General features: G+C 52.0%; 1 protein-coding gene across 4 annotated transcripts in view; it reads left to right on the top strand.

Moving 5' to 3' along the window:
• Positions 1-13791, top strand: part of LOC134345104 (TRAF2 and NCK-interacting protein kinase-like) — a 255068-nt gene that overhangs the window by 145503 nt on the left and 95774 nt on the right. For 3 of the 4 annotated variants that reach the window (XM_063045265.1, XM_063045267.1, XM_063045264.1), the window contains exons 8-14: positions 2327-2381; positions 3849-3927; positions 5586-5761; positions 6504-6570; positions 7504-7708; positions 9716-9832; positions 12366-12452. In XM_063045265.1, coding sequence (XP_062901335.1) covers positions 2327-2381; positions 3849-3927; positions 5586-5761; positions 6504-6570; positions 7504-7708; positions 9716-9832; positions 12366-12452 — 786 coding nt within the window. The remainder of the gene's footprint in view (positions 1-2326; positions 2382-3848; positions 3928-5585; positions 5762-6503; positions 6571-7503; positions 7709-9715; positions 9833-12365; positions 12453-13791) is intronic. The other variant, XM_063045266.1, reaches the window with a different exon arrangement.

Raw genomic sequence — 13791 nt, 5'->3', positions numbered from 1 at the left:
TAAGTGGCCACTTTATTAGGTACAACTATACGCCTGCTTGTTAGTGCAAATATCTAATCAACAGATCCTGTGCAGCAACTCAATGCATAAAAGCATGCAGACATGGTCAAGAGGTTCAGTTGTTGTTTAGACTAAACATCAGAATGGGGAAGAAATGTGATCTAAGTGACTTTGAGTGTGGAATGGTGGTTAGTGCCAGACAGGGTGGTTTGAGTATCTCGGAACATGCTGATCTCCTGGGATTTTCACACACAACAGTCTCTAGAGTTTACAGAGAATGGTGCGAGAAACAAAAAAAAACATGTAGTGAGCATCAGTTCTGTGGGTAAAAATGCCTTGTTAATGAGAGAGGTCAGAGGAGAATGGCCAGATTTGTTCAAGCTGACAGGAAGGACACAGTAATATGTTACAACAGTGGTGTTCAGAAGAGCATTTTTGGATGCACAACATGTCAAAACTTGAAGTGGATGGGCTACAGAGGCAGGTGGCCACAAACACGGTGGCTAAAAAGAATACAAGTCCAAGGAGCTGATTATTGACTTCTGGAGGGGAAAACCAGAGGTCCATAAGCCGGTCCCCATCAGATTGTCAGGGATGGAGAAGGAGAGCAACTTTAAATTCTTCGATGTGATCATTTCAGAGGGCCTGTCCTGGGCCATCATGGAAGTGCCATTATGAAGAGAGCACAACAGTGCCTCTACTTCCTTAGACATTTGTGAAGACTCGGCGTGACATCTAAAACTTTGACAAACTTCAAACTTCTATAGATGTGTAGTGAAGAGTAAATTGACCAGTATGGAAACACCAAGGCCCTTGAATGGAAAATCTTACAGAAAGTTCTGGGTGCAGCTCAGTACATCACTGATAAAGTCCTCCCCACCATTGAGCACGTCTACATGGAGCACTGTTGCAGGAAAGCAGTGTCCATCGTCGGGGACTCACACCACCGTCCAGGTCATGCTCTCTTCTCACTGCTGCCTGTGGGAAGAAGGTACAGGAGCCTCAGGACTCACACCACCAGGTTTAGGAACAGTTATTACCCCTCAACCATCAGGCTCTTGAACCAAAGAGGATAATGTTTAAGTGAATTTTGGATAGGTACATGGATAGTAGGGGTATGGAGGGATATGGTCCCGGTGCAGGTCAAGGGGAGTAGGCTGTTTAACTTCATTCAACTTCACCAGGCCCATCATTGAAATATTCCACAACTGACAGACTCACTTTGAAGGATTCCTTATCTCATGTTCTCGATATTTATTGCCTACCTATTAATTATTATTACTTCTTTCTTTTTCTATTTGCACAGTTTGTTGTCTTTTGTGCACTGGTTGAATGGCTAAGTTGGTGCGGTCTTTCATTGATTATGTTATGGATGAATTTATTGAGTATGCCCACAAGAAAATGAATCTCAGGTGTTTATATGGTGTCATGTATGTACTTTGATAATAAACTTACTTTGAACATACACTCAACAGCCACTTTATTCAGTACAGGAGGTACCTCATAAAATGGCCACAGAGTATATATGAAATGCGAAATAAATAGCGTAAAAAGAGAGGAGAAATATTGAGGTATAACACGTGGGTTCATTGTCCATTCAGAAATCTGATAGCGGAGGGAAAGAAGCTGTTCCTGAAATATTGAGTGTGAGTGCTCAGGCCCCTGTTCCAATGGTAGCAATGAGAAGAGGGCAAGTCCTGGGTCTTCGGGGTCCTTCGTGATGCATACCACTTCTTTGAGATATCGCCTTTTGAAGCTGTCCCTGATGGGGGGAAGGCAGTGCCCATGATGTCTGAGTTTACAACCTTCTGCAGCTTTTTCCAATCCTATGCAGTGGCCCCTCCAGACCAGATAGTGATGCAACCTGTCAGATTGTTCTTCATGGTACATCTGTAGAAACCTACAAGAGTCTTTGGTGACATACCAAGTCTCTTCAAGCTCCTAATGAAACATAGCCACCTTCTTCATCAATACGTTAGGCCCAGGGAAGATCCTCAGAGATGCTGGTGCTCAGGAACTTGAAATTGCTCACCCTTTCCACTTCTGATCCCTCGAGGAGGATCAGGTGTGTGTTCCTTCAACTTCCACGATCATCTTCTTGGTCTTACTGATGTTGAGTGCAAGGTCGTTGTTGTGACACCACTCAACCAGCTGATCTTCTCACTCCTGCACACATCCTTGTCACCATCTGACATTCTGCCAACAATAGTTGTGACGTTGGCAAGTTTATAGATGGTGTTTGCGCTGTGCCTAGTGACCCAGTCGTGGATGGGTAAGCTTTCTGTGAGAACCTGATTTTAACCTTTTCCTGGTTTTCTGTTGACAGAGTGACCTGTGGTCTCTGGGGATCACTGCGATGGAGATGGCAGAAGGAGCCCCACGTAAGTCTCCCAACTCAGGAGCGAGTTTAATGTCACGTCCGCACATATGGTGAAGTACAGGTAGAGTGAAAGACTCCCAGCAGCATCCGAGGCACGTAGAGACAGACAGCACAGAGAAGATCCGGAACATAGAGGTGTACAGGACAGTGTGAGCCAGTCAGCCCACGGTGTAGTGCTAACCTACTGCACCATGAATCTCACCTTCCCCCCCTACACAGCCCGTATGCTCCATTTTCCTTCCAACCACGTGCCTGTCTTAAGAGTCTTTAAAATGTCCCTGACGTATCTGTCTCCACCACCACCCCAGGTGCATTTCCCACGCATGCACCTGCGTTAAAAACCCACCTCTGCCTTTCCTCCATTCACCTTAAAATTAGCCATTTCTGCCCTGGGGAAGAAGTCATCCGGCTGTCTGTTCTCTCAATACCTCTTCAGAATCAGGTTTAATATCACTGGCATCTGCTGTGAAATTGAGTAACTTTGCGGTAGCAGTGTAATGTAGGACAAGACTATGAATTACATTAAGTACATATAGATGGCCAGTTAGAAGTCTGATGGCAGAGGGGAAGAAGCTGTTTCTGAGGGTGGTCCTTCAGGCTTCTGTACCTCCCCCCTGATGGTAACAATGAGAAGATGGCATGTCCTGGGTAATGGGGGTCCTTAGTGATGGACACCTTTTTAAGGTACTGCCGCTTGAAGAGTTTTTGGATTCTATGGTAGCTAGTGCCTAGGATGGAGCTGACTAAGTTTACAACTCTCTGCAGCTTACTTCGATCCTGTGCAGTAGCCCCACCCTTCCCCTCTCCATACCAGAGAGTAATGTGACCTCAGCTGAACACAATACTCCTCGGATAATTCCGCGTGCACCTTGGAGGGTGACAGCAGCGGGCTGAGGCATAACTACAGAGATACCAACATGTTCTCCCAGGAACTCCCATTCTCACACTCTCTATCTCTCTCTCCCCCTCACCTTCTCTCTCCCTCACCTCCCCTCTCTTTCTGTCTCCCCCAACACCTCCTCCCTCTCTTTCCCCCAACCTCCTGCTCTCTCTCCCACCTCCTCCCTCTCTCTCGCTTTCTCTTCCACCTCCTCTCTCTCTCTGTCTCACCTGTCCTCCCTCTCTCTCCCTCCCCACTCTCTCTCTCCCTCCCCACTCTCTCTCTCCCTACCTCTATCTCTGCCACCTCTCCTTCCTTCCCCTGCCTTCCTGCTTTCTTTCCTCCTCTTTCTCTGCTCTTGCTTTCTTCCTCCTTCCCTCCTTCCCTTCCTTCCTCTCTCCCTCCTTTTTTCCCTTATTCCCTGTATCATCCCCCTTCCCGACCTCCTGTTCCCCGCTCTGTCTCTCCTCACTTGCTCCCATCCTCCCCTCCTTACCTCTCACCCTCTCCGTCTCTCCCTGCTTTCTTCCTCCCCCTCCCATCCTTGCCCTGGCTCCCCGCGCCCCACCCACGTTCTCCCTCCCGCAGCTCTGTGTGACATGCACCCGATGAGAGCACTGTTCCTCATCCCCCGGAACCCACCGCCACGGCTAAAGTCCAAGAAGTGGTGAGTATCGTCGTCCGTGCTGTGTTCACCCACCGCGAGCCCAGGTTCCTCAATCTCCACCTGGTGATCTCGGGGAGCCAAACTCCACTCCCACCCTCACCTGGTGATCTCAGGGAGCCGAACACCACTCCCACCCTCACCTGGTGATCTCAGGGAGCCGAACTCCACTCCCACCCTCACCTGGTGATCTCAGGGAGCCGAACTCCACTCCCACCCTCACCTGGTGATCTCAGGGAGCCAAACTCCACTCCCACCCTCACCTGGTGATCGCAGGGGGAGCTGAACTCCGCTTCCACCCTCACCTGGTGATCTCGGGAAGCCGAACTCCACTCCCACCCTCACCTGGTGATCTCAGGGAGCCGAACTCCACTCCCACCCTCACCTGGTGATCTCAGGGAGCCGAACTCCACTCCCACCCTCACCTGGTGATCTCAGGGGGAGCCGAACTCCGCTCCCACCCTCACCTGGTGATCTCGGGAAGCCGAACTCCACTCCCACCCTCACCTGGTGATCTCAGGGGGAACCGAGCTCCACTCCCACCCTCACCTGGTGATCTCGGGGAGCCGAGTTCTACTCCCACCCTCGCCTGGTGATCTCAGGGCAGCCGAGTTCTACTCCCACCCTCACCTGGTGATCTCAGGGAGCTGAGGTCTACTCCCACCCTCACCTGGTGATCTCAGGGGGAACCGAGCTCCACTCCCACCCTCACCTGGTGATCTCAGGGGGAACCGAACTCCACTCCCACCCTCAGCTGGTGATCTGCCGAGGATGTCAGGGGAGAGCCAAGCTCCCAACCTCTTGGTGCTTTGAATGTTTTGCCTCTAGTTTTGATGGTGTTATTCCAGGCCCCCCTCATTCCTCTAAGCTCCAGCGAGTGCAGGCCCAGAGCCATCAAATGCTGCTGTTATGTTAACTCTTTCATTCCCGGGATCATTCTTGTAAACCTCCTCAAAACCCTCTCCAATACCACCCACCCTTTCTTAGATAAGGGACCCGCAACTGTTTCCCAGCTACCTTCTCGTCAGTAATAGTGACGACGCTCACTTCTGCCTCCTGAGATCCCCTTCATGTCCGCTCTTCCTGGGCTTTTCAATATTCACCTGGTTTCAGTGAGATCCCACCTCATACTTGTAAATTCCAGTGAGTACAGGCCCAGAGCTATCAGTCGCTCCTCTTTCATACCCAAAATAATTTTTGTGAAACTCCTCTGGACCCTCTCCAATGCCAGCACATCTTCTCTTAGATAAGGGCCCAAAAACCGCTCACAATACTTCAGTGCGGTCTGACCATTGCCTTATAAAACCTCAGCACTGGAGATCGTCCCACCTCCCTCCAGACTTAAAGGCAGAAAAGGTTAAAGATTCATTTTATATTTCAGACGTACATCGAAAGAGTGAAATGTGTTATTTGTACAAATAAGCAACACAGTCCGAGGTTGCGCTGAGGGCAGCCCGAAAACATCACCATGTTTCCGGTGGCAGCAGAGCATACCCATAACTTACTAGTCCTAACCCGAACACCCTTGGACTGTGGGAGGAGCCAGGAGCAGCTGGAGGAAACTTCACATGGTGACAAGTTCCTTATGGACAGAGAGGGGATTAACTCACGATGGCCTGTAAAGTGTCATGCTACCTGCCACTGGTTTTCATCATCTGCAGGTCCAAGAAGTTTGTGTCTTTCATCGAGGGGTGCCTGGTGAAGAACCACAGCCAGCGGCCTGCCACTGAGCAGCTGCTGAAACACCCTTTCATTCGGGACCAGCCCAACGAGAGACAGGTCCGCATCCAGCTCAAAGACCATATCGACAGGACCAAGAAGCGGAGGGGTGAGAAAGGTACGTGTTTCGGAGGAGTGGTGCCCTTTACCAGTGGGAGGGACCATTGATGGGCAGGGAGGCAGGAGCGTCTGAGGCACTGGGACCCTCGACCAATCAGTCACCTCCTCTGTCCTGGCATTCTTTGACCCGTGCACTACGTTCCAGTTCCAGCTCCCACAAAAGGAATGCGTCAGGAACTCGGTCCCAATGTGTTCTTTGAACCGTCCAACCATCCCACAGAGTGTACACCAGCCCGGAGCAGTCCACTCCATCACCCCTACCCCCTCAATCATATCCCCCCTCACAACCCTTGCACCCACTTCATCTTCATTCCTACCGGCTCCCTCATTCCCTTTACCTCCTCAGCTCTTTGCAGCCCCCTCTGTTCCTCCCTGAGGGACAGTCAAGCCCACAGGTCTGTGATCTCCCGACCTTCTCCATTCCTGATCCTGTCCACACCCCTCAATTCCATCACTTCCTCCAGCGGCAGCCTTTCCTCCCTCTGTCTGGATCCTGAGCTCCAGAATTCCCTCCAACGGCGGCATTCCTCCCTCTCTCTGGATCCCAAGCTCTGGAATTTCCTCACTCCACCTCTCCTTCCATGACCCTGATGAAAATCAGACTCCACCAGACCTTCCCCTTCCCCTCAGTTTGACCCTGACTCAGGCCGTCAGAATGCTCCGCTGCGTCGAAGGCTTCAGTCCGGACCAGGCTGCTCCTATCCTGTCTCCGATAATGTGCAGATTTTCTGTTCCCTCAGATGAGACGGAGTATGAGTACAGCGGGAGTGAAGAGGAGGAGGATGAAGGAGACGTTGGAGAGCCAAGGTAAGGTGCAGTTGTGGGTAACAGGAGGAACGAGCAGTCAGCAGCCTCTGCTACTGACCTGAATTTGGTAACATAGGTTCAGCAAAGCCCTCAACTCCCTCACTCCCCTCCACCTCCCTCAATCCCTGAATGAGCTCGTCCATCCACCTACCTCAACCCCTCCACCTTCCTCAATCCCTCAATGAGCTCATCCATCCACCTCCCTCACCCCTCCACCTTCCTCAATCCCTCAGAGCTCATCCATCCACCTCCCTCACCCCCTCACCTCTCTCAATCCCTCAATGAGCTCGTCCATCCACCTCCCTCACCCCTCCACCTTCCTCAATCCCTCAATGAGCTCATCCATCCACCTCCCTCAACCTCTCCACCTTCTTCAATCCCCCAATGAGCTCGTCCATCCACCTCCCTCAACCCCTCCACCTTCCTCAATCCCTCAATGAGCTCGTCCATCCACCTCCCTCAACCCCTCCACCTTCCTCAATCCCTCAATGAGCTTGTCCCATCCTCCTACATCACCCCCTCACCTCTCTCAATCCCTCAATGAGCTCATCCATCCACCTCCCTCACCCGTCACCTCTCTCAATCCCTCAATGAGCTCGTCCATCCACCTCCCTCAACCCCTCCACCTTCCTCAATCCCTCAATGAGCTTGTCCCATCCTCCTACATCACCCCCTCACCTCTCTCAATCCCTCAATGAGCTCATCCATCCACCTCCCTCACCCGTCACCTCTCTCAATCCCTCAATGAGCTCGTCCATCCACCTCCCTCAACCCCTCCACCTTCCTCAATCCCTCAATGAGCTCGTCCATCCACCTCCCTCAACCCCTCCACCTTCTTCAATCCCCCAATGAGTTTGCCCCCTCCACACACGCACAGTTTGTTTCTGTACCCAGTCCTGGGACAATAACCGTTTCCCCCGGTTGACCCGACAGCTCCATTGTGAACCTGCCCGGCGAATCGACTCTGCGGCGAGACTTTCTCCGTCTGCAGCTGGCCAACAAGGAGCGCTCGGAGGCGCTGCGCCGGCAGCAACAGCAGGAGCAGCAGCGGGAGAACGAGGAGCACAAACGGCAGCTGCTGGCCGAGAGGCAGAAACGGATCGAGGAGCAGCGGGAGCAGCGGCGGCGGCTGGAGGAGGTAATGGAAGCGACGGGCGGCACGATCCGGACATCACACCCGGAGTGGGACGGGAAACAGGTCCAGGGCATCACACCCGGAGTGGGACGGGAAACAGGTCCGGGACATCGCATCCGGAGTGGGACGGGAAACAGGTCCGGGACATCACACCCGGAGTGGGACGGGAAACAGGTCCGGGACATCACACCCGGAGTGGGACGGGAAACAGGTCCGGGACATCACACCCGGAGTGGGACGGGAAACAGGTCCGGGACATCACACCCGGAGTGGGACGGGAAACAGATCCGGGACACCACACCCAGAGTGGGACGGGAAACAGGTCCGGGACATCACACCCGGAGTGGGACGGGAAACAGGTCTGGGACACCACACCCGGAGTGGGACGGGAAACAGGTCCGGGACGTCACACCCGGAGTGGGACGGGAAACAGATCTGGGACACCACACCCAGAGTGGGACGGGAAACAGGTCCGGGACATCACACCCGGAGTGGGACGGGAAACAGATCCAGGGCATCACACCCGGAGTGGGACGGCAAACAGGTCCGGGACATCACACCCGGAGTGGGACGGGAAACAGATCCTGGGCATTACACCCGGAGTGGGACAGGAAACAGATCTGGGACATCACACCCGGAGTGGGGTGGTAGGTAGTGGGACACAGGATGTCACCTCTGGGGTAGGGTGTGGGTAGTGGGACACAGCACCTCACCTCTGGAGTGGGAGTATGTAGGTAGTGGGATTTGGGATTCAGGGTGGGCAGCCAGTGTCAGGGCGTCACCCCTGAGGTGGGGCTGGCAGCAGGGTCTGGGCTTTCTCCTCTGGGGTGGGACACTGCACTGGCTGTTCTTGTTTTGCTTTCTTTCCCCTTCTCTTCCAGTCCTGATTAAGTGACTCAGCCTAAGCCATCAACTGTTTCTTCCTCTCCATAGATGCTGCCCGACTTGCTGAGTTCCTCCAGTATTTCGTGTGTGAACATAGAACATATAAACTATGCAGCACAGTACAGGGCCTTCAGCACACCTTTTGACTGACTCCAAGATCAATCTAGCCCTTCTCTCCCACATAACCCTCCTTTCATCCTTGTGCCTAGCGAAGGGTTTCTTACATCTCCCTAATGTATCTGTTTCTACCACCAACCCCGAGAGGGCAATTCGTGCACCCACCACTCTGTGTAAGAAATCTACCTCTGACATCCCCCCCATACATTCCTCCAATCACCTTAAAATTATCTCCCTTCTATCTTCTCTGCACCCTCGCTAAAGCTTCCATATCCTTCCTGTAATGAGGTGACCAGAACTGAACACAATAGTCCAATGTGTAGTGTAACTAGAGCTTTATAGAGCTGCAACATTACCTTCTAGCTCTTGAACCCAACCCTCAGACTAATGAAAGCCAACACAATATTCACCTTCTTAAGTCCTCTATCAACTTGTGCGGCAACTTTGAGGAATCTATGGACACAGACCTCAAAATCTCTCGGTTTCTGCACACTGCTAAAACCTTCCTAATCAGCTGGTATTCTGTCTTCAAATTTGACCTTCCCAAGTGAATCACTTGGCACTTTTCTGGGTTAAACGCCTGCCATTTCTTATCCAACCCTTAGTTCCTGTCGATATCCCATTGTAACCTACGACAACCTTCGACACTGAACACAAGATAGTTGGGTGTTGCTCAAGATTTCCAGCATCTGCAAAATTTTGTGGGTTCTTACTCACATATGGGAATCCACGTTATCCATATGGGTTTCCATATCTGCCCCCGAAACCCTTGTGTTGATAGAGGGAGATTATTTCGCCCGTTAGCTCCCTGTCAACCTATTCCTGAATCTATTATCCCCACAGTCCTTCCCATCTGCCCGAGATTCTATGAGAAGCGGATAGTCGGGGAAGGATCGACCTGTGTTTGCCTCGTAAACTCCAAAACCCCTCACCGCTTGGATGCTGCCGTCTCCTACCCCACCCCAGTTCCCACTCACTCACTCACTGTTTGCCTTCCTGGTGCCCTAGCAACAACGGAGAGAGCGGGAGTTCCGGAAACAGCAGGAGCGCGAGCAGCGACGCCGCTACGAGGAGATGGAGAGGCTGCAGAGGGAGGAGGAGAGGCGTAAGGCTGAGAGGGAGCAGGTGAGTGATGGGGTGGGGAGTGGGAACTACCCCAGATCCAGAGGAGGGGCAAATCTGGTGAGGTGGTCAATATCCGCAAAGGTGAATATTAGAATCAGGTTACGTATCACAGCATGCAATACGTCGTAAAATGTGTTGTTTTGTGGCAGCAGTACATTGTATTACATAATATTAAAAACTGTAAGTTTCAGTAAGAAATATGAAGAAATGTGGTCCGTGTGAGGGATCCACGCTGGGTGAGGGATTTACGTTGGACTGGGTGAGGGATTTACGTTCGAATGGGTGAGAGACCTACGTTGGACTGGGTGAGGGATTTACGTTGGACTGGGTGAGGGATTTACGTTTGAATGGGTGAGAGACCTACGTTGGACTGGGTGAGGGATTTACGTTGGACTGGGTGAGCGATCCAGGTTGGACTGGGTGAGAGACCCACGTTGGACTTGGTGAAGGATTTACGTTGGACTGGGTGAGGGATTTACATTGGACTGGGTGAGGGATCCACGTTGGACTGGGTGAGGAATTTACGTTGGATTGGGTGAGGGATTTACGTTGGATTGGGTGAGGGATTTACGTTGGACTGGGTGAGGGATTTACGTTGGACTGAGTGAGAGATCCACGTTGGACTGGGTGAGGGAGTTACGTTGGACTGCGTGAGGGAGTTACGTTGGACTGGGTGAGGGAGTTACGTTGGACTGGGTGAGGGATCCACGTTGGACTGGGTGAGGGATCCACGTTGGGCTGGGTGAGGGATTTATGTTGGACTGGGTGAGGGATTTACGTTGGACTGGGTGAGGGATTTACGTTGGACTGAGTGAGAGATCCACGTTGGACTGGGTGAGGGATTTACATTGGACTGGGTGAGGGATCCACATTGGACTGGGTGAGGGATCCACGTTGGACTGGGTGAGGGATTTACATTGGACTGAGTGAGGGATTTACGTTGGACTGGGTGAGAGACGCACGTTGGACTGGGTGAGGGATTTACGTTGGACTGGGTGAGGGATTTACGTTGGACTGGGTGAGCGATCCAGGTTGGACTGGGTGAGAGACCCACGTTGGACTTGGTGAAGGATTTACGTTGGACTGGGTGAGGGATTTACGTTGGACTGGGTGAGGGATCCACGTTGGACTGAGTGAGAGATCCACATTGGACTGGGTGAGGGAGTTACGTTGGACTGCGTGAGGGAGTTACGTTGGACTGGGTGAGGGATCCACGTTGGACTGGGTGAGGGATTTAGGTTGGAGTGGGTGAGGGATTTACGTTGGACTGGGTGAGGGATTTACGTTGGACTGAGTGAGAGATCCACGTTGGACTGGGTGAGGGATCCACGTTGGACTGGGTGAGGGATCCACGTTGGACTGGGTGAGGGATCCACGTTGGACTGGGTGAGGGATTTACGTTGGACTGGGTGAGGGATTTACGTTGGACTGAGTGAGAGATCCACGTTGGACTGCGTGAGGGTGTTACGTTGGACTGGGTGAGGGAGTTACGTTGGACTGGGTGAGGGATCCACGTTGGACTGGGTGGGGGATGCACGTTGGACTGGGTGAGGGATTTATGTTGGATTGGGTGAGGGATTTACGTTGGACTGGGTGAGGGATTTACGTTGGACTGAGTGAGAGATCCACGTTGGACTGGGTGAGGGATTTACATTGGACTGGGTGAGGGATCCACGTTGGACTGGGTGAGGGATCCACGTTGGACTGGGTGAGGGATCCACGTTGGACTGGGTGAGGATTTTACGTTGGACTGGGTGAAGGATTTACGTTGGACTGGGTGAGGGATGTACGTTGGACTGGGTGAGGGATCCACGTTGGACTGGGTGAGGGATCCACGTTGGACTGGGTGAGGGATCCACGTTGGACTGGGTGAGGGATTTACATTGGATTGGGTGAGGGTTTTATGTTGGACTGGGTGAGGAACCCACGTTGGATTGTGAGAGGGATCCACGTTGGACTGGGTGAGGGATTTACGTTCGAATGGGTGAGGGATTTACGTTGGACTGGGTGATGGATTTACGTTGGACTGGGTGAGGGATTTACGTTGGACTGGGTGAGGGACCCACGTTGGATTGTGACAGGGATCCACGTTGGACTGGGTGAGGGATTTACGTTCGAATGGGTGAGGGATTTATGTTGGACTGGGTGATGGATTTACGTTGGACTGGGTGAGTGATCCATGTTGGACTGGGTGAGGGATTTACATTGGACTGGGTGAGGGAGTTACGTCGGAATGGGTGAGGGATCCACGTCGGACTGGCTGAGGGATCCACGTCGGACTGGGTGAGGGATTTACGTCGGACTGGGTGAGGGATCCACGTCGGACTGGGTGAGGGATCCACATTGGACTGGGTGAGGGATTTATGTTGGACTGGGTGAGGATTTATGCTAGACTGGGTGATGTGATCTTTATTCTGGAGTTTCTCTTTCTTCTGTGCCTGTTCTTTGCCTTTTGTTTCTGAATTATCCCTGTTTTCTCTCTTTATGCCTGTTACTCTCTCTCTCTCTTGCTCTCTCCACTTGACGTCAGCAGGAGTACATCAGACGCCAGTTAGAGGAGGAACAGAGACAGTTAGAGATCCTTCAGCACCAGCTCCTGCAGGAACAGGCCCTTCTACTGGTAAATGTACCCCTCATCAATACTGTCCTCCTCACCCTCCACCCACCTGCCCTACCTTCTAGCACATTCCACTGGTAGCTCTGACCAACGTGATTCCCACCCCTCATCAACATCCTCCTCCAGACCATATACCCATTGCATTTGACATGGGCTGCATCACAGTGTTGCACCTCACTGCTTTGAGAAACTCGGTGCAAAAGTTGAATGTGACTCCTCTCCTTGCTTTTCCCATTCTAATCTGTGCTTTCCCTGCCTCAGGAGTGTGTGATTGGAAGGCGTAGAACCTACATCTTCCAATCACACTGTAGAGGGAGCTTCACTCTGTCTGACCCCAGGAATGTGTCATGGGACAGTATAGAGCTTCAGTCTGTCTGTCTCTTGGAGTGTGTGCTGGGACAGTGCAGAGGGAGCTTCACTGTGTGTCTGAACACAGGATTCTTTGATGGGACAGTGTGGAGGGAGCTTCACTCTGTGTCTGGCTTCGGAGTGTGTGATGCGGTGGTGTGCAGGAAGCTTCACTCTGCCTGACCACAGGATTGTGTAGTGGGACAGTGCAGAGGGAACTTCACTCTGTGTCTGACCCCAGGAGTGTGTGATGGGAAGGTGTGAAGGGAGCTTCTCTCTGTGTCTGACTTTAGGAGTCTGTAATGGGAGGGTGTGGAGGGAGCTTTAATCTGTGTCTGACTTTAGGAGGGTGTGATGGGACAGTGTAGAGGGAGCTTCAGTCTGTGTCTGACCCTAGGAATATGTGATGGGACAGTGTAGATGGAGTTTCACTTCGTGCCTGAGGAGCTTAAAAATGACCTTCTGGAGAGGGACGTGATAATTAAGGATGCGGTGAAAGTGGGTGAACGAACAGAGAGACCTTATCTGACTGGAAAATGGCCAGTGACATCATGAAGGATTCCACCCATCCAGCTCATGGACTGTTTGTCCCACTGCCTTCCAGGAAGAGGCTGCGACATATCCACACCAGGACCACCAGACTCAAAAACAGTTCCTTTCCCCAAGCAGTGAGGCTGATCAACACCTCCACAAGCTAACCCACCCCTTCACACCCCCAATACCACTACTTTATCATTTCCTGTCAGTCACCTTATGCACAGACACTCCTGTGCCTAGAGTCACTTAATGCACATACAGTCAATCTATATATATAAGCTATCTCATGTGCTATGTTTATTGTGTTTTTATTATTGTGTTCTTTATCTTTTAATGTTTCCTTGTGCTGCATCAGATCCAGAGGAACAATTATTTTGCTCTCCTTTACACTGTGTTGTCTGTCCTGCCTGTCAGAACAGGGGATCTCAGACACCATCATCTCCATAAGACACAGGAG

This window comes from Mobula hypostoma, chromosome 4 (genome assembly GCF_963921235.1).
Source record: "Mobula hypostoma chromosome 4, sMobHyp1.1, whole genome shotgun sequence".
NCBI classification, from domain to species: domain Eukaryota; kingdom Metazoa; phylum Chordata; class Chondrichthyes; order Myliobatiformes; family Myliobatidae; genus Mobula; species Mobula hypostoma.
This window is presented reverse-complemented; position numbering and strand designations above follow the sequence as displayed.